Source organism: Phodopus roborovskii, unplaced genomic scaffold (assembly GCF_943737965.1).
Source record: "Phodopus roborovskii unplaced genomic scaffold, PHOROB, whole genome shotgun sequence".
Taxonomy (NCBI): domain Eukaryota; kingdom Metazoa; phylum Chordata; class Mammalia; order Rodentia; family Cricetidae; genus Phodopus; species Phodopus roborovskii.
The window spans coordinates 42712874-42738376 of NW_026126410.1; the positions used below are offsets into that span (position 1 = coordinate 42712874).

The 25503-nt window shown below is 49.1% G+C and overlaps 1 protein-coding gene across 2 annotated transcripts in view; it reads right to left on the reverse strand.

The window, feature by feature from the left end:
• Window positions 1–13893: 13893 nt before the first annotated feature.
• Tent4a (terminal nucleotidyltransferase 4A) overlaps window positions 13894–25503 on the reverse strand; it is a 34553-nt gene continuing 22943 nt past the window's right edge. Inside the window, exons 5-13 of one of the 2 annotated variants that reach the window (XM_051182641.1) lie at window positions 25200–25307; window positions 24348–24476; window positions 22005–22218; window positions 20371–20497; window positions 19460–19560; window positions 18730–18902; window positions 18089–18247; window positions 17015–17179; window positions 13894–16045 (exon numbers count right to left, since the gene is read on the reverse strand). In XM_051182641.1, coding sequence (XP_051038598.1) covers window positions 15854–16045; window positions 17015–17179; window positions 18089–18247; window positions 18730–18902; window positions 19460–19560; window positions 20371–20497; window positions 22005–22218; window positions 24348–24476; window positions 25200–25307 — 1368 coding nt within the window. In that variant the 3' untranslated portion in view covers window positions 13894–15853. Of the gene's footprint in view, window positions 16049–17014; window positions 17180–18088; window positions 18248–18729; window positions 18903–19459; window positions 19561–20370; window positions 20498–22004; window positions 22219–24347; window positions 24477–25199; window positions 25308–25503 lie in introns of both variants that reach the window. The other variant, XM_051182640.1, reaches the window with a different exon arrangement.

Consider the following 25503-nt stretch of genomic DNA (forward strand, 5'->3'; position numbering starts at 1 on the left):
GGAAGGAGGAGTCAAGATGGAGAGTCTGAAGAAAGCAGTATGCGGCAGCCAGCTCCCGGTAAGAAGAACACGTGGACATACATAGATTAACACAAATGGGTTAATAATTAAGACAGAGCTAGCCGATAAGAAACTAGTAACTGGCCAACAGTATAATATCTAATACAGAGTCTCAGTGTGTTATTTGGGGCTGGCTTGGTGGCGGAACAAGAGCAGGTGGCGGGCAGAAAAACCGTACGCCTTACATAGGCCTGTTGGCCTCTGGCCCCAGATAGAGGCACAACATTCTGATCTGCTCCAAAGAGAAGAGTAAATCCAACTGGGTTTGTCAGTCACCTGGCCAGGAGTCCACCAACCCCAGGGAAGCTGTTTTACCTAGAGACATGCTAAGATGGGAGGAATAATTATCCCAATGAGAGAATGCATCTATCCTCCTAGAAGTCCCTCCCTTGGAGCAGGCACTTGGAGAGCTACCATTGTGTGGCACCAGAGCCTTCTACTTGTCTGGGTAACTCGGAAAACTGTAACCTTCTTCTTTCTGTCTTTCTTTCAGTCACCAGCCAAAGCCTGGGCACACGTTCCTGGCACTCAGCTCTGTCTTTTTCTCTGAAGCCACACTGTCCTGCTTTACTGTGACCAGGCACTGACTAAAAGCAACTTAGAGAGAAGAAGGCTTTGTTTTGTCTTACAAATTACAGTCCATCACTAGGGAAAGCCAAAGCAAGAGGTCAGGGCAGAAGCTCAAAACAGAAACTACAGAAGAATGCCACTTAATAGTTTTCTCCCAGACTCACATTCAACTACAGCCCTCCTGTAGTTGGGCGTCCTCCTAAACAATCAGCAATCAAAATACTTCACAGACAGACAAGCCATGGACCAATATGACAAGGGCAGTTCTTCACTTGAGGCCCCATAATTGGGGGACTCCCAGTTTCTGTCAGGTTAACAACTGAGCACACAAAGTGTAGCTGTTTACAGTGAGGCTTTCTCTCTTCTCATCTTGCTTCTCCTAGTAACTATGGGCTGACCACTATTGCTGTTGTGATTTAAGAAAAGCAGCTCTCAAGAGAAAGACACCATGCAGAGGTTCAAGCAGAGGGTTTTTTTTTTTTTAATTGGGGAAAAGGATCATAAAAAGGGGAAGGGGGGGAACCAGCCTCTGGAGACAGGAGCAGAAGGAGAGAGGAGAAAGGAAAGAAGCGGGAGAGAGAGAGGAGAGAGAGGGAGAAAGGAACAGAGAGAGGGGGAGGAAGGGAGGGAGGGGAGAGAGAAACAGAAAGAGAGGAAGACAGGAGGTGGGCAGGGCCCTTTAAAAAGGGAACTTAGTGAATGTGCACAGGGGGTGCTCTTAGTGGCTGCAGCTGAGGGTGTATCCTGTCAGAACCCCAAGGACAGGCCAGTACAGGTTCCTGAATGCTAACAATTGCTGCTCTCCAACTGTAAGAAAATTGTCCTTGAGCTTCCTTCTTAATCTGTCTCTAATTCTTTTATTAATGAGATTAAGAAACCTAAATGGGGAACTCCGGTTTTCCAGGTAACAAGCTCAACACACAGGCAAATAAGAAACACAGGCGGCTATCAGGGAACCCCACTGAACCAGTTACCATTTGGGTTTACGTCAGCACAGAGTTGTAGAAACATTTGGGAAGTGTTTGTGGCTGTAAACCATGTTAGAAATATCAGTCAGTGGTCCTGGGTACAAGGGCACCTGGACCAGGATGTAAGGCACCTAGGGGATTTGAAGGTGTTAAAAACCACACCTCTCGAGTCACAGAATCAGAAGGGAGGCCCAGAAGCAACTGGTCCAGGGGAAACAGGAGCCCAACTCAAACAGAAGCTGGGGCTCGACACCCACTCCCCCACCCTGCCTAGCAGCTGCCAGAACCACCTGCCTTGGAGCAAGGGAAACCTTTTCCTTCCTTTCACATGAGCTCCTGACACCTCCTCCCAGCTCAGATCCACAGCGCTGCCAGTTACGCAACCCAAGGAGCTGTTTTTTCTTAAAGTTCAAAGTCAAATTGGATCTAGCACAGCAGGAAACAGGATAAATTTAGAGAGGCTCTCAGGTCTGTCAGCAGAGGGATGCTCTGGCTCCCAAGCTTTCCTCTCAGACTAAAGCAACATTAGGTGGGATCTGGGCGGTCCTCACTCCCCAGGAAGGTTCTCACGCCACCTTCCCACTTTGTTTGTAATGAAGCAACTGTGTAGGTGTGGTAGAGAGACGTGCTGGGGGTGGATTTCGGGGGGGGGGGGAGACTATGAATGCCCGATACTCATGGGGTGGGGATAAGGGAGATGCTAGGATAGGAAAGTTCTTACATTTAGGGATTTCAGAGGGGGGTGGGTGCCTGAACTTATAGGGAAGGAGTGTGGGTTAGAGGGGAGAGGTCCCTAGGTGCTTATGTGTCTAAGTGTGGGCATCCGTGTAGAAGCAAAAGACAACTTTGTGGAACCAGTGCTGTCCTTATACCTTCATGTAGGCCCCTGCGGATCAAGCACGCATCACCTGACCTGGCAGCAAGTGCCTCTAGTGGCTGAGCCACTTTGCCTGCCTCTCCAGAACATTTTCTGCCATGCTGGTGTAACTCGATAGCACAAGATAGCCCTTTAATGACTCTTTGTTACTTTGATAGTCTCGTGCAGAAGACAGGCCTAAAGAATTGAAGAGTTCTCAAGGGAGAGTTCCAAATCAAGATGCTTGTCATGCTCTGCCACCCTGATTGGCAGGCAGCCTGGCACTTGTTCTGACCAACACACTGTCCTCCCCCCACCCCCGGCAGAATACACTGTGAGAAACACAGACATCTCCATCGTGAGAGGCTGCATAGTGACCTGGATAAAAATGTCCCCTGTCACTTAGAAATAGGTTCAGGGTTGCAGGGGAACCACCACTCCAACAAGGAAAAACTTTACTCTTGATCTGGTAGATAGAGTCCACCCCAGGCAGAAGAGCAAGCACACTGGCAGGAAACAAACCTGGGGTTTGTTGTTGTTCTGTTTTGTTTTTTTAACTTTATGTTGATTCTTTGTGGATTTCACATCGCCAACCAGTTCCCAAATAAAGACATAGAGACTTGTTGTTAGTTATGAATGCTCTGCCTTATTTTATGCTTGGCCCAACTTAATTTAACCTGTTTCTCCTCATCCACATTTTACCTCGGGGCTTTTTCATTCTGTATGTCCTACTCCGTATCTGTCTGGCCAGCCTGGGGCATCTCCCTCTCTTATTCTCTCTCTCTCTTTGCCTCTCTCTCTCTCTCTCTCTCTCTGCCTCTCTCTCTCTTTCTCTTTCTCTCTCATACGTCTTGTTCTTTTCTCCCTTCTCTTGAGCCTCCTCTGCCTAGCTATTAGACCAATCAGATGCCTTAAGCAAGACGTCTTTACATACTTAAACAAATGCAGCATAAACAAATGTAACACATCATTACTCAGTTAAAGTAATTTTCCACAACAGCACTCTGACTCCATTCATCTCCCCATCCCTTCATATCTGACCTCTGCCCTTGCAACTGACCCCCAATAAAATACAGTTTAAAAGAAAAAAGTCTCGTTGTGGAAGCTGTGATATGGCCCAGTGAGCCGCACAGTATACCCTTTAGTCCATACATCTTTACTTGCAAGTGTTCATTGCAATGAGTCATTGGTCTAGTTCGAGGCCTCTGGCTTCTTCTACACCATCGATACTGGACCCTCACTGGGACTCCTCTTGGATATGCTGTCGTTGTCCTGTGTTGTGGAGATCCTGCAGCTTTGGGTCTGCAGGACTGGCCCTTCATGTGCTCCAGCAGTTCCTAGATGGGGCCCTTCCCTGACCAGCTCATCACTGTTTTGAGGGGACCCTCCTTTGGCCAGCTCATCAGTGTTTTGGGGGACCTTCACTGGCCAGCTGACCATGTCTGGTTCCTAACATGTGGCCATGTTTAGTGACTTTGATTTCTACCTGAGATGTAGAAGTCCATGGCACAGCAGAAATACACTGTTTACATGCCTCTGTGCATTCGTAAGCTTTCAGGACCTTGCTGTGTTACCATCCTCCTCTGCTGACACCCCTGCTTTTGTATCCTTGCAGGATCTTGCTGTGTAGTAAAGAACCAAGTCTCTCTTCTCTCTCTTCCTCCTCTCTCAGTAACTGGCATATGACATCTCAGATACATAGATATAGATATAGAATAGATATAAAGATAGATAGATAGATAGATAGATAGATAGATAGAGATAGATAGATAGATAGATAGATAGATAGATAGATAGATAGATACATCATTTCCTTGTGTTGGAAATATTCCAAATCCTCTCTATACATATTTTGAAATACTCTATTGTCACTGAGAAGTTTCCTACTGTGCTGTGAAATATTAGAAGCTATTCCCTCTGCTCAATGCATGCCAGCCCACTGCCCACTAACATGAAGAGAAGTCCACGAACCACGACCTGAAGGTCAAATCCGATGCACACTGGTTTGGGAAATGGCTTCATGTGAAGGCAGCTAGTTTGCTTGATTGCACATGGTCCTCAGCTGCTTTGGTCTGCAATACTAGACGCTGTGTGAACCCCAAAGCTTCAACCATTTGGCATCTAGTCCTTTACAGGACAAGTCTGCCACACTCTCCGCTGAGAATCACTGCGGTGTTGTTCATCTAGAACAACCCTGGGCCCTGCAGTCTGACCCTTTCATTTTATAGAAGAAGATGGCGAGCTGGAACAGACACCCACAGCTGTTCCCCAGCCCCTGGTGGAGTTCGCCTCGCCTGTCCTCGATGGATATGGACATGGTCTCTGGTTCCTCAAGCTTGGGTTTATATGAATGACCAAAGGAAATATTTATGATCTCTGTTCACAGGCAAGCAGCTAGGTTCCCTGATCTGATCATTACACATAAGTACATGTAGTGAAACGTCATGAAATGTCATGCTGTACCCTACAGATGCATGAAATTTGTATGTGGCAATTAAAACTGAAAACACTTCTTTTAAAAATACAGGAAAACAAAAGAGTCTGGGTGAAAAATGCATCGTGAAAGAAATCCAATAAACACAAAGATGTTTAGGTACTAAACAATATGCTTAAGATGAAATCACAGTGAGATTCTCTGTTTCAACCATCTGTGTAGCCAATGACATGCACAGAGGTGTTCTCCGGTATTGCTTCTGGGAATGTCCTAGTTAGGGTTTCTATTGCTGTGATGAAACACCATAACCAAAAGGCAAGTTGGGAAGGAAAGGGTTTGTTTGGCTTATACTTCAACAGCACTGTTCATCACTGAAGGAAGTCAGGGCAGGATCCTGGAGGCAGGAGCTGATGCAGAAGCCTTGGAGGGGAGCTGCTTACTGGTCTGGCCAACCCATCTTCTTATAGAACCCCGAGGGCCAGGAGCCCAGAGACGGCACCACCCACCGTGGGCTGGGCCCGCCCTCCCTCATTAATCACTAAATGAGAAAAAGCCTTACAGCTGGATCTCAAGGAGGCATTTTCCCAGCTGAGATTCCCTCCTCTGACGTCTCTAATTTGTGTCAAGTAGACACACAAAACCCAGCCAGTGCAGTGTGAGAGCCCCTGCCCATAAAGGACTGTCAGGTAGGTGGCCTACAGCTGCCAGCAAGCATGCTTTTTGACTCCTAAATATTCACAGCAGGAGCAGCAGGTACTGCTGGCATCTAGTGGGTGGGGTCCAAGGACACTACAGACTGTTCTACAGTACATAGCTCAGTCCCACACAGGAAGATGTTATCTATTCTCCCCAAAGTGTCCACAGTGCCCAGTAGGAAAGAAGATTCTGAAAGCCCCATGTGTGGTTTGGATTCTGTCTTAGCTATTGCTCCATCCTGTAAAGAGGAAACTGACAGAAGAAAAAATGCATTTTCAGAGAGTCAGTCCATTATCATCATGGTGGGGAGTGGCTACAGGCAGGCAGGCTGATGTCATGATGCTCACATCTGATCCACAAGTTGCAGGCTGAGAAAGAACATGGGTCTGCTATGGGCTTTTGAAACCTCAAGCCCACCCCCAGTGACTTACCTCCTCCAATAAGGGACACTCTCTAACCCTAACTAACTGGGGACTAAGCAAGCATTTGAACATGAGCCTATGGGGAGCCATTCTTGTTCAAACCGCCACAGTGTGAAAGTTCTCATAGGCTCGTGCATCTGAACAATTGGTCCATGGTCTTTCTCTGAAGATTTCTCTTTTTCTGTCAGAATAACAGACTCTGAACTAGAGCCCATCTTCACTGAGTATGCCCTTGGCTTAATTATTCCTAAGAGATCTATTTCCCCCAAAGGTCACATTTACAGGCTCCAGGTGTTAGGGCTTCAACACATCTCTGGAAGGGATGCAACTCAAACCGCAGGACTGTTAACCTCCACATCAGCCAACTGAACAAGGATCCTGCCCAACAAAGGCTTACCCACATGGCCTTGAACTCAGAGAGAGAAAAGCTGCCCAGTCATGACCAGCAGGTGAGTGTCTGTCCAGTGTCACTCACCTGGGTGTTCATTGGCCTTAAGAGAGAGGCAGAGGCCCGTTCTAATGACAAAATCCCATCGTAACAGCACCATGGCCCAGGAGGGTGCTAACCACACTACATGAGCATAAATCAGCTGCTTTAGCAGACACCATAGATTAAACAGCTTCTAAACACAAAAACTGGGGGATGTAGAGGTAGTGCAGTGTTTGCTGAAAATTCCTGAAACTGGGAGTTTGGGCCCCAGAAACCAGCATAAATACAGGGGGGGGGCAGCCTTCCTTTGATCACATTGGAAGGTAGAGACTGGCGATCTCCAGAGCAAGCTAGGCTAGCATGACAAGCAGTATCAGCAAGCTCTGCATTTGACTGAAAAACCCTACCTAGTGAATAAGGTAGAAGAATGATTGAGAATCATTCCTGATATCTCCACATGCATGTACACATGCATGGTCACACACATGCATGCATGCTGACCCACACACAAGCACACATGCATGGTCACACACATGTATGCATGCTGACCCACACACAAGCACACATGCATGGTCACACACACATGCAGCTGACCCACACACATGAGCATACGTGCATGGTCACACACACACACACACACACACACACACACACACACACACACACACGTGAGCATGCATGCATATGTAGAAGCTCTGTCAGACCTCTTCTATCATGCTATCAAACCCACTCATGAAGCTTTACCCTCCCAAAGGCCTCTCCTCCAAATGCCTTTAGTAGGGGTGGTGGGTTTTAGTATAAAATTGTAGGAAGGCATAAACATTCAGCCTGTCCAAGTTACAAGTCTAACCAGTGGCCTGAGTACATGCATCCATCCTAGGATGGCTGATATGAATACAGATGATAGTTCATATCAGAAGGTTGTATACCAGCCAGGTGATGGAGGCACACACCTTTAATCCCAGCATTGGGAAGCAGAGGCAGGTGCATGTCTGATTTTGAGGCCAGCCTGGTATACAGAGTGAGTTCTAGGACAGCCAGGGCTACACAGAGAAACCCTGTCTCGCGGGTGGGGGACTTGACATCTCATTCTGTACTGGCCTGGAAATTGCAGCAGTTTGGTGTCACTGAGCACAAAAGGTCTCTCAAGAGATCTCTGGAAGACACCAAGAGCAACAGGAAATTTCAGGCCCCATATGCTTTGGCTGCCACCTAAATAGCCCCTCCCCTGGATACCCAATCAGTACCTTAGCCATTTCCCTACTTGTTCTTCTCACATCTGAATGGTTGACAAGAAGAATAAAGCGGATGTGCACAACTGCACACCAGCTCCTCTGAGCTCTGCCACATGATGAGGTCACTATGGTGAGGGCAGGAGATGAACAGAAGATGGAGAAAACTGAAGATGGGCCTGGACTCCTCCAGAAGGATGGGGAGCAACTGCCCGCCCTCGGTGAAGATAAACTAGTGACAATTTCCAATGGAAGAAGTCCTCAGTGGCACTTTCCAGGTGGCCACGGGCAGGGGATTGGTCCCCAAGTTGGAAACCAAACTTAACTCATATGAAGAGAGCACCCACTAAAGAAACTGATAGTCCAAGGACAAACCAACCCAGGCTCCTTGGGAATGGAGCCTTTTGGTGTGGGCTGTGACAAACACCCTTGAGGGCTCAGAGCGGGACTGGGTTAGGGCTGCTGTGGGGGGACCAGTGTAGCATCTGGAGCACCTCCTGCTAGTTAAAATATCCAGTGGTTCAGAGCACTGAATGCTCTTCCAGAGGACCCAAGTTCAGTTCCCAACCTCCATGTCAGGTGACTTCAACCACTTACAAATTCCAAGGAACCCAGTGCCCTCTCCTGCTCCTTAGGGCACCTGTAAACAGATAAACAGACACAGACGCACACATGCAAGCACATACATGCATGCACATGCACAAATACATGTAAACAAAAATAGACCTTTTAGAAGCGCATTCTAACTCAGGGTTTGGTTGCTGACTTTCCTTCAGGTGGCACGTGAAGAAAGGGAGAAACTAAGTCACCTGCAGATCCCTCCCCTCAGCTTGCTTTAGCCCCTCATGTTGGAGAGCAGCACATGGTGGGGGGGGGGGTCTTTAGGCCACCAAAGGCAGGCTAACAGGAACTCTCTTTCCCCCAAAGCACAGCATAGACATAAAATGTTGCATCTCAGAAAAGTCATCCCAGCTGCCTCTGTGAAAATCCCTGGCAGCCAGCAACACAGATTTTTATCTGCTAACTTAAAAAGTGCCCGGAGAAATGGTTTGATGTGGCTTCTCACACTGCTCAAGCGGTCTATGCAGTGATTCTCTTACTGAATTGCCCCCCTTCGCCGCATGCATTTCATCTGCGCTATCTCCTGGGGAGGATCAGAATTGTTTAACACCAAGCAGCAGGGAGCTCCATGCCTGAGCAGCCTCAAGGAGTCAAGCATGCAAAGGGCGCTGTGGTGTGGGAGAATAAGAACTACTTATACCTTTGATCCAGCACTATTGCTCGGGGAATGGCTTGCACGGTGAGGCAGAGAGGCTCTGAGAGATCAGTGGAAGGGACGGCTCTGCCCGCCTCCGACATGCTCCCCTGTCCCTTTATTCTCCGTGATGGATGTGTCCTCCCCCATCCTCACCCTTCTTCCAGTGACTTCATTGGAAAGGCTTTCGGTATAGTTTCCCAGCTCCCTGCCATGTGCCTGTCTCCTCTCAGTGACAAACAACCCCCAGTGGTGCACGGGTATACATCATGTCCTGCGTCCTCTGAGTTGCTGAAAATTGGGGTGACCTTTGGAGGTCATAAAGCCAGGGATTTCAACTCATGTCAAAGAAAACATCAGGTGTGGAAGATCCACTCCAGCAGAGACTCCAGTGTTCACGCCTGGCATGGTTGGGAACTCAGTTCAAATCCATGTTGAATGGCAAGAAGTCAGGGTCCTCCTCCTGAACCTCCAACCCCCATTGCTGAGACCCTGCAGGTGCAAGTACAGCCCAAACCTGTGGCAGGAGCTGCATGGAAGGGAGGAGGCAAAGCAGATCTGCCCGTTCCCAGCAGGTAGTCAGAAGCTACAACACATCACATCCCTGGGGGAGTGTGTTGAGAAACACAGATGTTGCCAGATAAGCCTACACCCATCCACCACCACATTCCAAAGACTAAAAACTATTCAAGGGGCACAGGTTCCCTCTCTCCGTCAGATACCACAGGAATGATAGCATGGTTCTCTCTTCCCTAGGGCAGGTCTGCCTACACAAGAGCCACAAACCCTCTACCCACAAGGCGATGCCAAGCATCCAGACTCAGACTGAGGAGGCAGGAACCTGTCAAGAGGTATGATGGAGGGGTGTGGAACAGACAAGTCATTGGTTAAACAGCACTGGCTGCTCTTCCATAGGACCTGGACTTAATTCCAGCAGGCACATGGCAGCTCATCACTCTAACTCCATTTCTGGGGATCTGGTGCCCTCTTGTGGCTTCTGTAGGTACTGTAAGCATGTAGTGCACAGCCAAACACCCTTACACATAAAATAAAAACAAAGTAACATTTTAAAAAAGACATGTGGTAGAAGTGTGTGACATAAGCAGGTGAGTTCGACCTCAGGTCTGTGAGATGTGGCCTCGTGTTCCTCCTCTTTCCTGCTGCCAGGAGCCAGGCCCAGACAATGCTAGTGACAGTTTCTCCAAGGTAGGAGGGGGTTTCTTTTGTAGATCCAGTCTTTTTGTTCGTTCGTTTGTTTGTTTGTTTTTAAGGTGCGGGATGTTGGCTCTAAGGCCTCCTGCTATTCTAAGCAATCTCCCTGCCACTGAAGCGTCACTCCCAGCCCAGTGACTTTCTTACCCTTCTGGACATAATGTAACTCTGCCTTAGGCAGCTACACTTCAGCTTTCTCCCTCTGAGTCTGACCGCCTCTGCTGCTGTCCTCTTGTGGACACACCTGACTCCAGGGGTCTGTGTCACATGATGCTAGGTCTCCAGCAAGAAGGGCCCCATGGCTCCCAAGAGGCAGCATTCCCCAGGCAGCCCTCTCTGTTCCCCAACAGAGTCCTGAGTGCCCTGCATGGTTCCTATTAAATGTTAGACAACCATACAGAACCCCAAGCCTGGAGGTCAAAGGTCACACAGCCTGGCAAGGGTGGGGGGGGTCCAGAGCAGAACATCTACAAGGTTGCATCAAGGGTGCCCTCTCTCATCTCTCCAGGACACTGCTTCCCGAAGCAGGAACAGCAAATGCCAGCCCGCTTTGGGTGGGGGGACGATCGGACACTTCCATCTGCAGAAGCCACAAGAAACCGCAGGACAGCATCCCAGGGACACAGCCACAGCTGCCCACGTGTTTGCTGGTTACACGGTCAGGTTGAACTGTAATGCGGATCTTTGCAGAGAGCAAAGTAGAGAAACCAGTCCTGAGTGGGCAAAGGAGGAAGTCCCCTGCCGGAGGTCGTGTGCCCAGCCTTTCACTAGATCAGGAGGCAGACGTGAAAGAAACCAGGATGGATAGGACCTTGTCTCTTTCCAAACACTCCAGGTGTCCAAGTATCAATACAGGAAGTTGTTCCAGGACAAAGGGGCTCCAGTTCCAGGCCCAAGATGCAGAGCATGTGTGGCAGCTGCCTTCCTTAAGCCCAAACCAAGTAGGTTAAGTGCATTAATAAATAAATAAAAGTTAGAGTGGAAGTTGGGGATGAATGTTTGGTCTGCTGTGCTGGTTTAAAACTGCATTCCGTGGGCTGCTAGGAGCTTCATGAGGTATGTCCCCCAAGCCCAGGAGGAAGGTGAGGTGGGACTTCAGGCACCTCCTACAGGGCTGCACTTGAGCTTGCTCATTTCAGATGCTCTTTATACAAGTCAATTAAAATTGTGTTCTGCTGGAGGGAGAGCCCAGAGTGCCAGGCCCAGGTTTGTTCTGCATGTCAATGTTCCATCCGCGCCCACAGAAAGAGGATTTCAGCAACCGCCTTGGAACAGCAGAGTTCTCCCATTGTCCCCATCAGTTCCCCTATGCCACCATGTAGTTCAAGAAGGCCGCAACACCTCCGAGAATCAAAGGGATAAACCAAGGTATTGTCTCCTAGAAAAGGTCCCACCTAAGAAGAGAACACACCTGTGTTTTAGGGGCTGAGACGGAGAGCACCATTTTAATGGTGAGGAGACAGAAGGTAGAAACCGGGCTTGAGTGCTTGGATTCTCCTCAGCAGTATCCAGCCTGCCTATGTCCACACACAGGGACAGCAACACATGGAGAGAGAGAGAAGGATCCTAAACCAACACCTTTCTTAGATCCTGGGGATTAGCAAATAGGATCCCCATGGGGAGTTCCGATTGGTTGGTTACTAGCAAACAGGTCATGCATTGAGAAAGGGCCTTTGTGGCCTACATGCACAGTTCATGTTAGGGTGGCTTCAAGATGGCCAGGCAAGTAAGTCATATATAGCGGTACCATCGGTACCATCAGCAGGGAGGGAGTGTCCTGGGGTGGCTGATGTGGAATAACGCTCTTGTTCACTGTGAAGACTTGTCACTCATGTTGGTTTAAGAAAACACTGATTGGCCAGCAGCCAGGCAGCAAGTATAGGCTGGACTACCAGACCAGGAGAATTCTGGGAAGAGGAAAGGCAAAGACACAGTCAGCAGCCAGACACAGAGGAAGCAAGATGAGACTGCCTTACTGAGAAAAGGTACCAAGCCACGAGACTAAGCACGATAACAATTATAGGTTGTTTATTGGTAATCAGCCTGAGCAATAGTCTGTAATTGATATAAGCCTCTGTGTGTTTCCTTGGACTGAACAGCTGCAGGGCCAGGTGGGACAACTATACGGAAACCCCATCTAGGTCAAATGCTCAGAAGACAGGCCCATGCCAGAAGTGCTTATGGAATCTGGCCAGTGTGGCTAGGGGTGCAGGGAAGAGTCCATGGAGAAAGATCACAAAGAGGACTTGCAGGAGCTGAATCAGGCAGGGCCAGCAGCACCAGCCTCAGGCTTCAGGCAGTGGAGGAAGGCTGTGGACCCCAGCTGAAGGGTGAAGGAGAAAGGCAGGCGGCCGCGAGACATTAGTGGCCTTTTGGGATATTAAGATCAGGGCTGATGGGACTGATGGCAAAGGCCAAGCCTGACCAAGTGACACACTCAAGTTGTCACCGGAAGAAGGGCTGCCTATCAATATGGAGGCCTGAAGCTGACGGGCTCCCCCGATGCTTAGTGGAAAGGATTGTTAGTTATCTGCATCCCTTTCCCTGAGCACAGGGCTGGGGTCGCTAGCAGATGAACCTACTTGTTTTGTCAAGAGAATACCTAGGTGAGAGTCTGAACTTGTGTCCTCAAAACTGGGTAAACCAGATGGGAAAGGAGGCTGGGTGCAAAGGCATGCAGGACGGCACCGGGATGTTGGGCAAACTTTGCCAGAAATGTCTCCAAAGGGCAGCAACTACATTGCACGGCAGAAGGCTCTGGGCATCAGAGCCTGTCATAATTTTGCCAGTTTCAGTCAGACAACTGCACGGACAGCAAACCGCGGGCACAGGCAACTCAGAGGGACTTTTTGTCATAATGTAAAGCAGTTGCTGCCACCAGAGAAGGGCTGTATGTATGTGGCAGTCCCCATGGCTCCTCTCATTTGACATGTGGCCTTGAGAGGCAGCAAATGTCACCACAGCACCTGGCCTGCTCCTCACCTTTATAACTGAGCACATCTTTGTGATTGAGCTCCCTAAGAACCACACACACACACACACACACACACACACACACACACACCTGAGCCAACAGTCAGGAGGTAGGGATTCATATCTGCCCCACTGCCTGGACACACACTCCGAGATTGAAAACTAGAGGTGAGAGTAAAAGCAATGTACTGCTCTGCAAAAATGGCAACAGCCCACACTTCAGGGCCAGCCTCACACTCCTGAGGTCAGAATACCAGCTTCCAAGGAAAATGGCCTAGTATGGGTTTCCTGTCTCACCTGGAATTCATTGAGGTGTCTGAGGTCACGAACTGGTCTTCCTCTGACTCAGTCGTGGAGAAAGAACTGTTGTGTTGGAATGGGCGAGCTTTTTGTTCACAACTCGTGCATTAGGCATTACAGCATCTCACCACATACTCTGAATGAGCTGTGCAGCAAGGGTCCTGTCACTTACAGGCATGCTTCCCAAACTCCCTGCAGACCACAGTGTTCATTTGCACACACGTTTCACCCGGGTGCCTGGGTACACAGTGCGCTGTGCAGTCCTCCTGAAACCTTCCAAGTACCCACATGTGGGGCTGAAATGTCTGCTACAGTCACGGTTAGCCTTTCACAGTACCTAGGCTAACCCCAGTAATGAAAAGACGGTAAAATAACCCATCACCACTCTGGCCACGGATAACCTTAGGATCATATTTAACCCCAGCAAACAGCTAATACAGAAACCACCCCGCCCTCCAGAGAAAAGCATACAGTCAACACAAAGCTGGTTTCTAAAGTTTATTAAAAATCAAAGAATAGAAAAACTTTACATAAAAATATGTCAATTTTAGTGTCCACATTGTTGTCCACACACAAAATTGAAACATGATATCTTTTTGTCAAACTGTCGCATGTGGCCACAGTGGTAGCCAGTCAATTCATCTGGACCATTGCGGGGATGGACACATGCCTGTGCCTGGGACAGAACTTTAAAACGCACATCTGCGGGTCACTCACACGGCCCCACGGTGGCTCCTTAATGCAGATACAGTCAATATTGCTAATGTGTAAATTAGTACAGGCCTATGGACCAGTGTTCATAAATATTCTTTAGCAACAGGTTTCACAATTTAAATAGTTTTAAATATTTTGGACAACTCCAATCCTCAGGAGACCCCATGTGCTACTCTGCTCTGGACTGTCTCCCAGGGTCAGTGGCCCCACCACAGCAGCGAGAGGCGGACCCAGACACGCAGAACTTGTCCTTGGCTAGGGACAGGGATCCATCACATTCAGACACCAATCTAGAACTCCCATTGCTGAACAGATGTCTTAGCCATCAGCTTCTTGTCTTGACATTCTCTACTAGGGGACTTAAAGACGGACCTACCTGTAGTGTTTAGCAGGGCCAGAGCCCCATCTCAGAAACGGAAGCCAGAGGGCCTTCGAGATGCAAGCACTCCCAGGACAACTGTGGTGCTCCAGAGACTCAGGGTTAGGTGATGGATATATTCTTGTTCAAAAAAAGTAACAAAGACAGTGGTTGTTGTGGCAGAACACACTTGCATAGTATACCTGTATGCTTCTGACGTCGGGCACCAGCCGCTCCTGGGCCCACGATGGGCTGTGCTCTCCTGTGATACAATGAAATACTCTCCACGTGCCCTGAACAGCGGAGGTACTTTTCAGATATTTGCTCTTAACAGAACGAGTGCATACCTCTATGCAGATTCCTCAACGGAATCAACGAAATTCCTTTCTCCACATTCCTAAAACTGGGTGCCATTGTCTGTAATGATACTCTCAGGCCCATAGCTCTAGACCACACCATTTAACGGACTGAAGCATGTCCACGCTCACAATACTTTACGATTTGTATCATGTGACCACCTCTTCTCCCTACAGAGGTTCTTACTTCTGGCACATTAAATGCTGGATTTGTTCTCTAGTTTTAAAAACCCAACCCAAAATGTCAGAACTTGTGGTCAGAGCAGGACAACAGCCCAAGGCCTACAGCAAGGCTGCCAGGTATATGCTGGAGGCCGGGAGCTGAACGCCTCACAAAACCATCACGATGACTTGGCTCCTTCACTGCATCTGACCAAAAGGAAAGACGTAAAAAATAAAGCCCACAAGCCCCTCCTCACGGTGTTCATGTAATGACGCTTAACAGACAACCAGCCAACACGAGGAACCCAACTTAGAAAATGCAAATTGGGAAAGGATCTAAGCATGTTTAAAAAAAATTCCCTCCTCCCTTAAATATAACTTATGTGAAAATATGAAATTAAATAAAAAATATCTGAGTTATTGCACAAATCATAAGTTCTCAATATTTACATAGAAAAACAGTCCCAAAGTTTCAAACAAGACATGAGGGCAGTAAAACGGCAGCCTGCACACTCCCATGACAAAGACAGGTAGCAGGGCTTGACTTCTCTGCCTGTGACAGACAGACAACGGCTACAAAACCGCAGGACATCCAGTCCCTGCCACTCCTGAGCCGCCTGCTGGGCATGGACGCAGACTTCTAGGCAGGCAGACGCACATCCACGTTGAATAAGGCTTCACAGATGAGCGCAGGGAGCTGCTCTGTAAGATGGATGCGGCCACCACACAAACATGCAGAGTGACCAGTGCTGGGCGGCACTTGGCAGCCCACGGTGGAGGTGCTGGATGCTGGTCTCGGTCCCCTGCGGTCCCCGAGACCTGTGGGCAGTCTGGGGTGGGAGCAGCCAGGAGCCATTATCTGCTGAGACTCACGGGCAGGCTGTCCCTCGTGTGTGCATGCTTTTTCCTCCTCCAGCCGGTGCGGTTGTACTGGTGATGTCCTCGGTTGCCAACAGGAGGCCTCACGGCTCCACTGCCCACAGAGCTGTAGCCACCGCCCTGGGCGTGGTTATGGGAGCCTTTCATGGACAGTTTCATGCCACTGTGCTGCTGGAGAAGAGACAGAAAGCAGGGCTGGAGTGCAGCAGGCAGACCATGACATGACAAGGACCTCATCCACGTCATCTCTGTGGTATGCAGTACGCAGGATAGAATCCCTCACTCTGACAGCATCACGGCACTCCATGCCCCACACAGACTTCTAACGTGTTATGCTGCTTCACAGGCATGAGAAGTCCCTGTAGACCCGAAACCTGCCTGTGACCTGGAATCATACAGGGCACTCACACATGCCTACCTAGCTTTCTAAATCTTCAGGGCAGCAGCAAAGCTTTGGGCTGTTTCCAAAGCAACTTCAAAGTGGACAGGAGGAGCAGGAGCTGCTTTTGGGAAGTCGGGCAAACCCAACCAGGAGGAGGAGCCGAGAAAAAAAGGGCAGCGGTGCTGAGGGTGGTGCTACGCCCAGTGCCGGCACACCCACAACCAAACCAGAGCTAAGACAGTGCCACAAAGCCCCTCCGGGAACAGAACCACACTGGCACACTGGAAGGGGATGAGTGAGGCGGAGACCCAAGTGAGGGCTGTAAACACTGACTGGTGCCCAGATCGCACTGGATGCTGGGCAGCATCCAGCCCTGCGTGGGTCACAGTTCTCCACACAGGACAGCAGTGTCCACGCCCTAGAGGACGGAGAACCACCTCAGGGCAGAGCCTGGTTCTGCACAAAGTTCCCCAGTCCTGGCAGGGAAGCCAGGTGATGACACAGGGCCACACAGCATGGACTGTGGCAAGGGTAATGCTTAGTTTTATCTTTTGATTTTAAAAGCCAAACTGTGGCCAAATGAACTTGAGGACATGAAAACCAAGTCTCTACCTGACACTGCAGCACTGCAGAACTGGGGAGCGCTGCCATGTAAACTGTCTCACCAGACCCACTAGCACTTTAAACACTCTTTACAAAAGGACAATAGAGTCTGCACAGCCAGGACACAATAGCAAGACGCGGACAGCACTCACCTTGTGATACAGATGAGGGCTAGACAGTGCATTGGGGGACGCTGAGGGGACGGCTGGGGAAGCCACATGGTGAACAGCCTTCAAAGATGGGGTTCCTTCAACACCAGCCTGTCTGCAAGGGACGGGGGCTACTCCAAGGGTTGGTGGGGGGATAGTAAACCTGGTCTAGAAGGAAAAGAGAGACATGAAGGACTCCAGAGTGCCAGGTGGGGACCAGTGTCCCTACCAGAAGACAATCCAGTTTATCTGGGACAGCATTTAATAGCTTAAACGGCTGCCTCACAAAGCTTGTGTGAGCACTAGCTGAGTTTGCAGCCTGGGCCACACTGTTTGGGTGAGCCTTATCACACACGCCAACACTGGAGCCATGCTGTAACGGCTCACAGCCTCAAGCAGGTCTCTAGGAATGGAGCTCAGCAGGGGCCACGTGACTCCAGGAAACATGTGTGTGTTCTGTGCTGTTTTACACTCATCCTCCATCTCAAAAGCTGCTGTTAACTTTTCTGTACCCCTCTTGAGACAAGGTTTCTCTGTGTAGCCCCAGATGTCCTGGAACTTACTCTGTAGACCAAGCTGGCCTCCAACTCCCACATACTGGGATTAAAGGCATGTGCCACCACCACCCAACTTGCCTTTACTTTCAAGTAATAATGTATCGAGTGTGTACAAATCCTACTGATACATAATGGAAATGTATACACAAAATTGAATATTTTAGTTTTATATAAATTTTAAAAAGAAAATGTTCCCAAACAATGTGTGATGAGCAATTCAACTCTTGCTGACACTTCAATGGGATGTACGATGAATTTCTGGAGGAAAGAAAAAAGTGTCTACTGCAGCTAGCAATGGGTAATGCTGGGTAATGCCTAGACACTGTGTGTAGGGCACCAGGGCACCCATCAGAGGTATCCGCTTCTCAAGAACCCCATCAGATTCCAACAAACCAGAGACTGTCTCACAGCCCCCCAAATCATGTCAGTTCCTAGGAGACAAGCGTGCTTAAAGGAGATGATCTACTCTATCTAGTGTAGTGCTTGGCTTGGGCGCTGCCCCTGGGGAGGGAGCCTGTACCTGATTGTTGGTTGTCATGATCAGTGTTCTGGAAGCAGCAGGCTGAGGTTTGCTGCTGGGCATTGGCAAGGCTGTGGGCAGAGTGGCCATCAGGGTGGTAGGTGCTTGTCGGCTGAACTGACAAACACTGGGCGTGGTGCAGGGCGGGGCATCTGAGTCCTAGAGCCCAGCAGAGAAACAGGGAAAGCTGTAAGGAGGGTGCCTGAGGTCTCAGTCAGGTACCCTCGAGAGGAAGCAAAAACACTCATTAGAGCAAACCTAGCTGAGCAACAGGTGGTCCAAGTGTACCCACTTACTCAGAGTCACTTCAACACTGAGAAAGGCTGGGCTATATAGAAAATGCAGATGACACATGTGGACTCCAGCTTGTGAATTTCTAAGGAAAATTTCAAAAAAAAAATCATTCACAAGTCCACAGCTTGGCTAGTGCTATTACTACCTTAGCCAATGGGTCACGTGAGCAACACACCTGGGGTTAAGGCCTATGCCAAAGGACACTGAGCACAGACTGCACGCATGCTCCCACACCCAGGAAGGGACTGAGCCATGTGGAGGGATAGGTCTTGAACTCCCTGCTACAGATAACAAGGACACCAACCACCCCCCCAGATGAGGGAGAGGCAAGAGCAAAGCCCACTCACAATGTCACTTCCAGAGAGCGAGGACACGGAAGAGGCAGAGGAGCCCGAGGACAGCAGCTGGGGACTGGACAGGGACAGAGTCAGGCGCTGGCTGTACGGGGAGCTGGGCTCCCGGCTCTTCATCTGCTCCCCATTGCAAGCGGTGATCCTCTCCTTTATCTTGATCCTGTTGTCTGTGGCAGGGAAGCAAAGCCGGCTCAGGAAGTAGTGCAACGTGTCAGCAGCTCAAGGTTGCTGAGTTCTGAAAGGCTGCACGTGTACCTAACAACCCAAACATTAAATCTGAACCTATCTAATTCTAAATGTGAATTCAACTAGTTCAAATATCTGCCCAATGCTGGATGTGTAAATTTTAACCATAGCTTTTATAAGCTATAACATAAAGCAAGTATTTCCGATAGAAATGTAGAATTCTGAAATACAAAGACACCCTGGAATTCTAAGATTTGAAATGAAAAAGTGCCTATCTCAATGATTTTTTGCCGTTATGCGTCGGAAGGAATGCAAGTATTTTGGCTGAATCAAAAGCAACAATAACAATTGCTTTGGCCTGCCCCTTCCCACATGCCTGCTGCAACTTCTGCCCTCTTTCTATTAGGTCAGCGCTTACAGAATGAATGGCCTACGGGAAAGAGGCCGCTTCTTTTGCCCAAGGAACCCACAAGAGGGTTAGTGACGCTTCTGTGCTAAAGGACAGAGGCGGAGCCTCTCCTGTGCCTCTCTCTCTCACCCAGGTCTGGAGATGGGAGGACTCTGCTCCCCCACTTCTCTTTGATCCACCTGCGGTAATCAATCACTTCTTGGGTGACTTTGATGATTCTTCCTAAAGTACTGCAAAGAACAAGGATGGGCAGACGTCAGGTGTAGGGTAAGGCTCATTAAGGACAAAAGACATCGAGCTGAGTGGATTTTACAATCTGAGTTCTGACATGTTTATATTCAAGTGTACCATGAATTCACAGTACAGACAGAAGGAGGCTCACTATGTAGAAGTCCTTAATCTAGACCTGCCTACAAAAGATGATGGCTTCAAACCAGGTTTTAGGGGAGCCTAGACTCGCACTCACAGCAGCTACGAAGTTCCGACATTTCGTTTCTCACTGCATAGGTAAGAGAGACCCTAAGCACCCACCACAGGGCGCTGTACACAACACTGTACAGACAACTGACTTTAAGCCACAGTGTCATTCCTAACAGTTATCTGGAACAGCCCATCCCCGAACAGACATAAAACACACTACCAACAGCAGTCTGCACAGCCCTTTCCTTCCCTTCCACTCCCATCCTGGGCCAGCCATCTGCTCCCCACAGGCCTCATACTACAGAGCAGCTAGCCTGGAGTCAGCAATAAGTATGTCTGACTGAAGAATGACTACACACAAGGGACTGAGGCAGAGCAGTGTGCTCAGCTCGAGCTCACTCACAAGCGAGCATGCACACCTGATGGCTGCTGGACAAGCACCAACCCTAGACCATGGGCCACCCTAAAGCCATCCTGAATCCCAAAAGGCTCTCCTTATTACCAAGGGCCACTCAGGTATGACAGCACATCCACCACGTCACAGAAGCACGCAATTAGAAAAGTGCAGCTGCCACTGCATGGGAGAGAGAAACCCAGAACCCAGGGCCAAGACCCATTACCTTTCAGAATCCCTGTTGGGGTAAGACCTGGCGAGCGGTGACACAGCATGGCTGAGCACAATATAGGCGTAGTCAAACACCTGCTTCACCTGCATGGCCCCATAGGAACTCCGCCCAACATCGTTTCCTGCAACACAAAAGGCAACTGTCAGACTGCTTCAGACCCGAGCATCACCCAGCCTTTCCCAATTTCTCAAACAAGGTACTGGGAATGCAACCTCACCACTGAATGCCTCCAACTTCAGCAGCTCCTGAGATAGGCACATGAACGCAACACTGAGTGGCTGCTGGTCACAGCACATAGCTAATGGTATGCAAATGCATACAGGTTCAGTGTACATCAGACTCAATGTGATCAGTCTACTACCATGAAGGGAAAGAGGGCAAGCCCAGTTCATGAGGTCTGCTAAGGCCCCAGGTGGCAGAAAAAGTTTAAAAAAAAAAAAAAAACCCACAAGGAAATCCAACCAGTAGTGTGGCCCTGCCACAGTCAATCCTGACAGTGTCCCACAGCATGAGGCATGATGGGTAGGGTAGAACTGGTGGGAAATATGCTCTTTAAGGAAGAATGCTGCACATGCATCCCTCACAGGCAGGTTAGGTATGGACATTTTAGGGAGGACATTGGGACTTCATCTTCTTAAAGTCAGCTATAGCACAGTAGTAGTAATGTAGGCACACTGAAATAAACACCTGAGCACAGTTTATCCACAGACACTCGGGTGGGTGACACACAGAACCCTTCCAGGAAAGCCACACCTCCCCACCTATGGACTCTGACACACCACTCAAAAGACATCTCATCGTCAGTACATTTCCTTTCGATAGAGTCTTAAAGAAAGTCATCTCACCCGAGAAGCAATGAAACACTATTAAAATGATCATTTAATTTAAGGGTAATAAACAAATAATGAACAGGAACAAAAACAAATAAAACCATAAACTGGAGGGGTGCGGGAGTGTAGTGAAGGTCAGGTCCCCTAACGTAGGGGTGCGGGAGTGTAGTGAAGGTCAGGTCCCCTAACGTAGGGGTGCGGGAGTGTAGTGGGGACAGGTCCCCTAACGTAGAAAGCCAGTGAGGAGCCTGCTCAGACCGCAGATGCTGTGAGAAAAGGACAGGGCAGCAGGTTCCTATGGCCTTCACAGACATCCTGTCCCCTGCCCCTCACTGGCTCTGTCAGTGTCCTAAGTGTCTCACCCCAGAGATGCTGAACAGGCACGTGCAGAACTGAAAAGTGGCCACCACTAAAGGACATAATTCAACAAGAATCTACAGCACGATTTTATCTGACTGGCAAAGGTGAAAGAGCCACCACGGTGACACAAGCACCCTGCACATGCCCAGGAGTGAGGCAGGGACAGCCCTAGCTCAGCCACCATGCTGTCAGCGCAACACTCACAATGGCACAGGAAAGAATGGGGGAACCTGTGGCAGACCCTGCACTTACTGGTACATGCTTCTCCCAGAGTGAATGCTTTCTGTGAGGATGCCACGATCAACCCTTCCTAACTCTGGTGTTTATACAATGCAAACATTTTAAAAGGCAGTTGCAGCTGGTCAGTTAGAATACGGACACTGAGGTCTGCTGGTACAAAACCAGCACTTCGCTCCCCGCCAGAGGGAGTAAGCTCACCAGGCAACAGGGGGTCCTCAATGCACAGCATCGACGGTCGGTACCCACTGGTCATGGCTTTCATAATCTCTTCTTTGGCGATATAGGCACCTCCTTCTTTTATTCTAATACCAGTTTTCAAGTAATTAAAATTTCTTCCATAAAGTTCAAAAAATTCTACAAGAAGCATTCCAAGGTTTTCATCAGCTCTCCGGGCATCAATTCTTGGATGTAACTGTAAAAGCAACACAGCCACAAGGTGTATGAACCAAGGTACATTCTAAAGAAACTCACTTAGCAGCCTCTCCAGAGACTCAAAGGTGCCCACTCAACAGCACCTGGGAAAGTGTGAGCAGTGGTCAAGAGGCCCAGTCCACCTGTCAGCCTTGAACCATGACTTCCAGACACAGACACCTAATTAGCCTCATGCTACCCAATAGTAGGTAAGTTTTCCAATATTCTGACCAACGGTCTCATCATCCTGAAATGCCACCAATAGGTGGCAGAATGACACTGAATAGAATCACACATCCTGTGAACCAGAATGGTCACAGGGAACTCCTGCTTTCACATACACTACTATCTGGCCTAGTTCATCAGCACACTCTACACACCACTATCAGGCCTAGTTCCTCAGCACACTATACATACCACTATCAGGCCTAGTTCATCAGCACTCCCTCTTCAAGCAAGCCAAAGCCTCATCCTGACCCTTTCCCACTGTCCCCTGACAATTCCTGAGTGCAGATAACCTCACACACCTGTGCTGCCCACATGCAGCCAGCACTCAGGAATGAGGGTAAGCCTCACCTGTCAGTCTCACTGGTCACACTACAAGCACTCAAGGGCTGTATGTGGCTCACAGGGTCCTCAGCCACACGGAGAACTCTTTCCTCTGAACAATTCTAGATGGTGACAGTCAAGGCTCACTAATACACAAGTCCTGGGAGATCCCTGTGACATCAGAGCTCTGGGTTCCTGGCTCTAACCTCTCACAAAGAACAGGGCATCTTTCTGCCTTTACTCCCTTGCCTTGGATAAAGCAGATACTCAAGTCAGCCCAGTGCAGGGCCTGGCCACCTACCCTCAGGCAGCTGTGGGAAGAGAAGGATGACACATCAGGTCCGGCCTGAGGCTGCTGGGCTCTAACACAGGCACACAAGGTGGTATAGAAACAGCAATCCCATCCTTTCTAACCAGCCCTGTGGGGTCTCACAGCCACAAGGACCCCAGCACCAACCACACCAGGAGGCCCTGGAAACCCCCACTCAAGGTGACATACACATCACAACTGTCCTTACAGCATAGCTAAAATGTGTCACCTCAAGTCAGGGGTATGTACTCAAGAAACAAAAACAGCCACTCAGGTCAGCATAATGTCACACACTTGACATGCTGTGAGACTACACCATCAGATCAGAGATAACAGGGTGGGCTGGATAGAGTTCACGGCTCAGTACCAAAAGCTCCCTTGCTGTCACACCTCAGGGACACATGCTTCAGGGGCAACACGCTTGGGAGCCAAAGCTCACACACAGCCAGAACTGTGGTTTATAGTGCATGCCAGCAATGTCACGGGAAATGATAAATCCTCCCCACAAACAATGCAAAGGGAAATCATGGCTACACATGGGGTCATATACTTGGGTGGCTAAAAACTTTTACTTAACTTGGGTACTATTTTGTATATGTGAAAGAATCAGAAGGTCTAAGAGCTCATGCCCATAACTCTAGCACTTGAGAGCCTGAGGCAGAGAAACTGTTACCAGCTCAAGCCAGCCTGGACTACACAGTCTCACCCATAGAGATTCAGTGCCGACAGGCCTCTCCTTGAACTTCACTCACCAAAGACGACAACCAACTTAGGGCCATCAATCACAGAAGGCTAGCCAGATAGTGTGGATCACACTTGCAATCTCAGAGCCAGGGAAACTGTCAAGAGGACAGTCATGGGTCCAAGTCAGCCAGGACTAGAGCGACTTTATCTCCAAAACCAAAATGAGAAAACCGTACAAAGAACTTTCGCCATGTTGGAACCCACCCTTCATTTGGAAAGTGTCTGGGGACAAATTACAGCTAAGCACCAATGGAAGGACTTCTTGTGATCCATACAGAAATAAACCAACTAATGCCTGCTCTTGCTCTAAACGTACAATCCACACATTCTCAACATAATAAAAGCTTCCTAGAACTCAGACAGACATCACCTGACAGAAGTCAGCCACAGAATCAGGCTGCAGGAGTGATGCTGACCAAGACAGCCAGGCCTTGAGCCAGAAACGGTGGTGGGAAGGGGCAACTGCTCAGCTCATGGTGGGAGTCACCACTTACGCCGAGAGAACATGTTGGAGAAGGCCCACTCACCTGCAGGAAGCTGATGGCCATTAAGATGAGGCTGTAGGAGCTGATCCCTCCTGTGAAGACTTCGTTCAGGTCCCTCTGCAGGAGGAACTGTTTCAACACTAAAATCAAGTACGGCAGGAGCGAGTACTTCTGTAACCCAGGAAAGGAGAACATGTCAGCTAATGAGCTTTAAAGAGCTCCACACAGCAAGCTTCACACGAGACAAGAACTACTCATCTATCCTCTTGCACCCACCTCCACAATTTTAGGGTTATGGATTCATGCTTGCAGATGGAGTATGAAAACGCCCTTCCCCTCAAGCAGTGACTCAGCCAGTGGGACACAGTAGGACCCTGCCGCAGAATCCCCAGGGAATAAGCAGAGCAGATGGCACAGGAGAGGAGGAACTGACACAGCGGAAGACAGAGAGGAAACCCCAGGCTCTGTTCACAAGGCAGCCACCTGCCCGAGTGCCAACAGGCCTGTTTGGAGCTCCAGAAGGCATCAGCCCAAGCGACAAGCCAACTCTCACACTCATGGGCACTGAGGCCTCCAAAGGGAGCTGACCCATAGAAGGAATGTCAATCTATATGTGAGTGTGGCCCTGAGCCCAGAGCAAGGCTAGCACTAACAGAAAGAACATTTCCCCAAAGCCTCTAAAGTGAGGCTCGATGTTAGGAAGCAGTTACTCACAGTAAATCAGAAAAACAGCTACACACTTCCCAACCACCTCTAGCAACTATTACCGGGTACTCATGATTGCACCATCTGTTGCTATCAATGCCCCATTCCAAGGTCTTTAAAGTCCATGAGAAAATGAAGACCAACAACTCACACCCCCTTGTCTTTACTGGGACCCTGTGACAGTAGTACCTTCATGTAATTCTTGATGAACTCTGCCGCCCGGACACCAGTCTCCATGTTAAAGCTAATGTCGACTTTAACTTCAGTCTCCTGGTCTGTGAGCTTTATGATTGGCACCTGTGAAGAATTAATTTAAAAACTGCTTTGACATCTCCATTCTCCAGACAACCATTCACCATTCTCTCTTCACAAAAGGGAATTGGCAGTCCTGATGGGCAGCTTTAAGAGAAGGGCTCTGTTAATCTCAATGGTCACTACAGCCCACATGACATCAAGTTCCTCCCCTCCCCCACACCCACGTTCCCATTGCTCC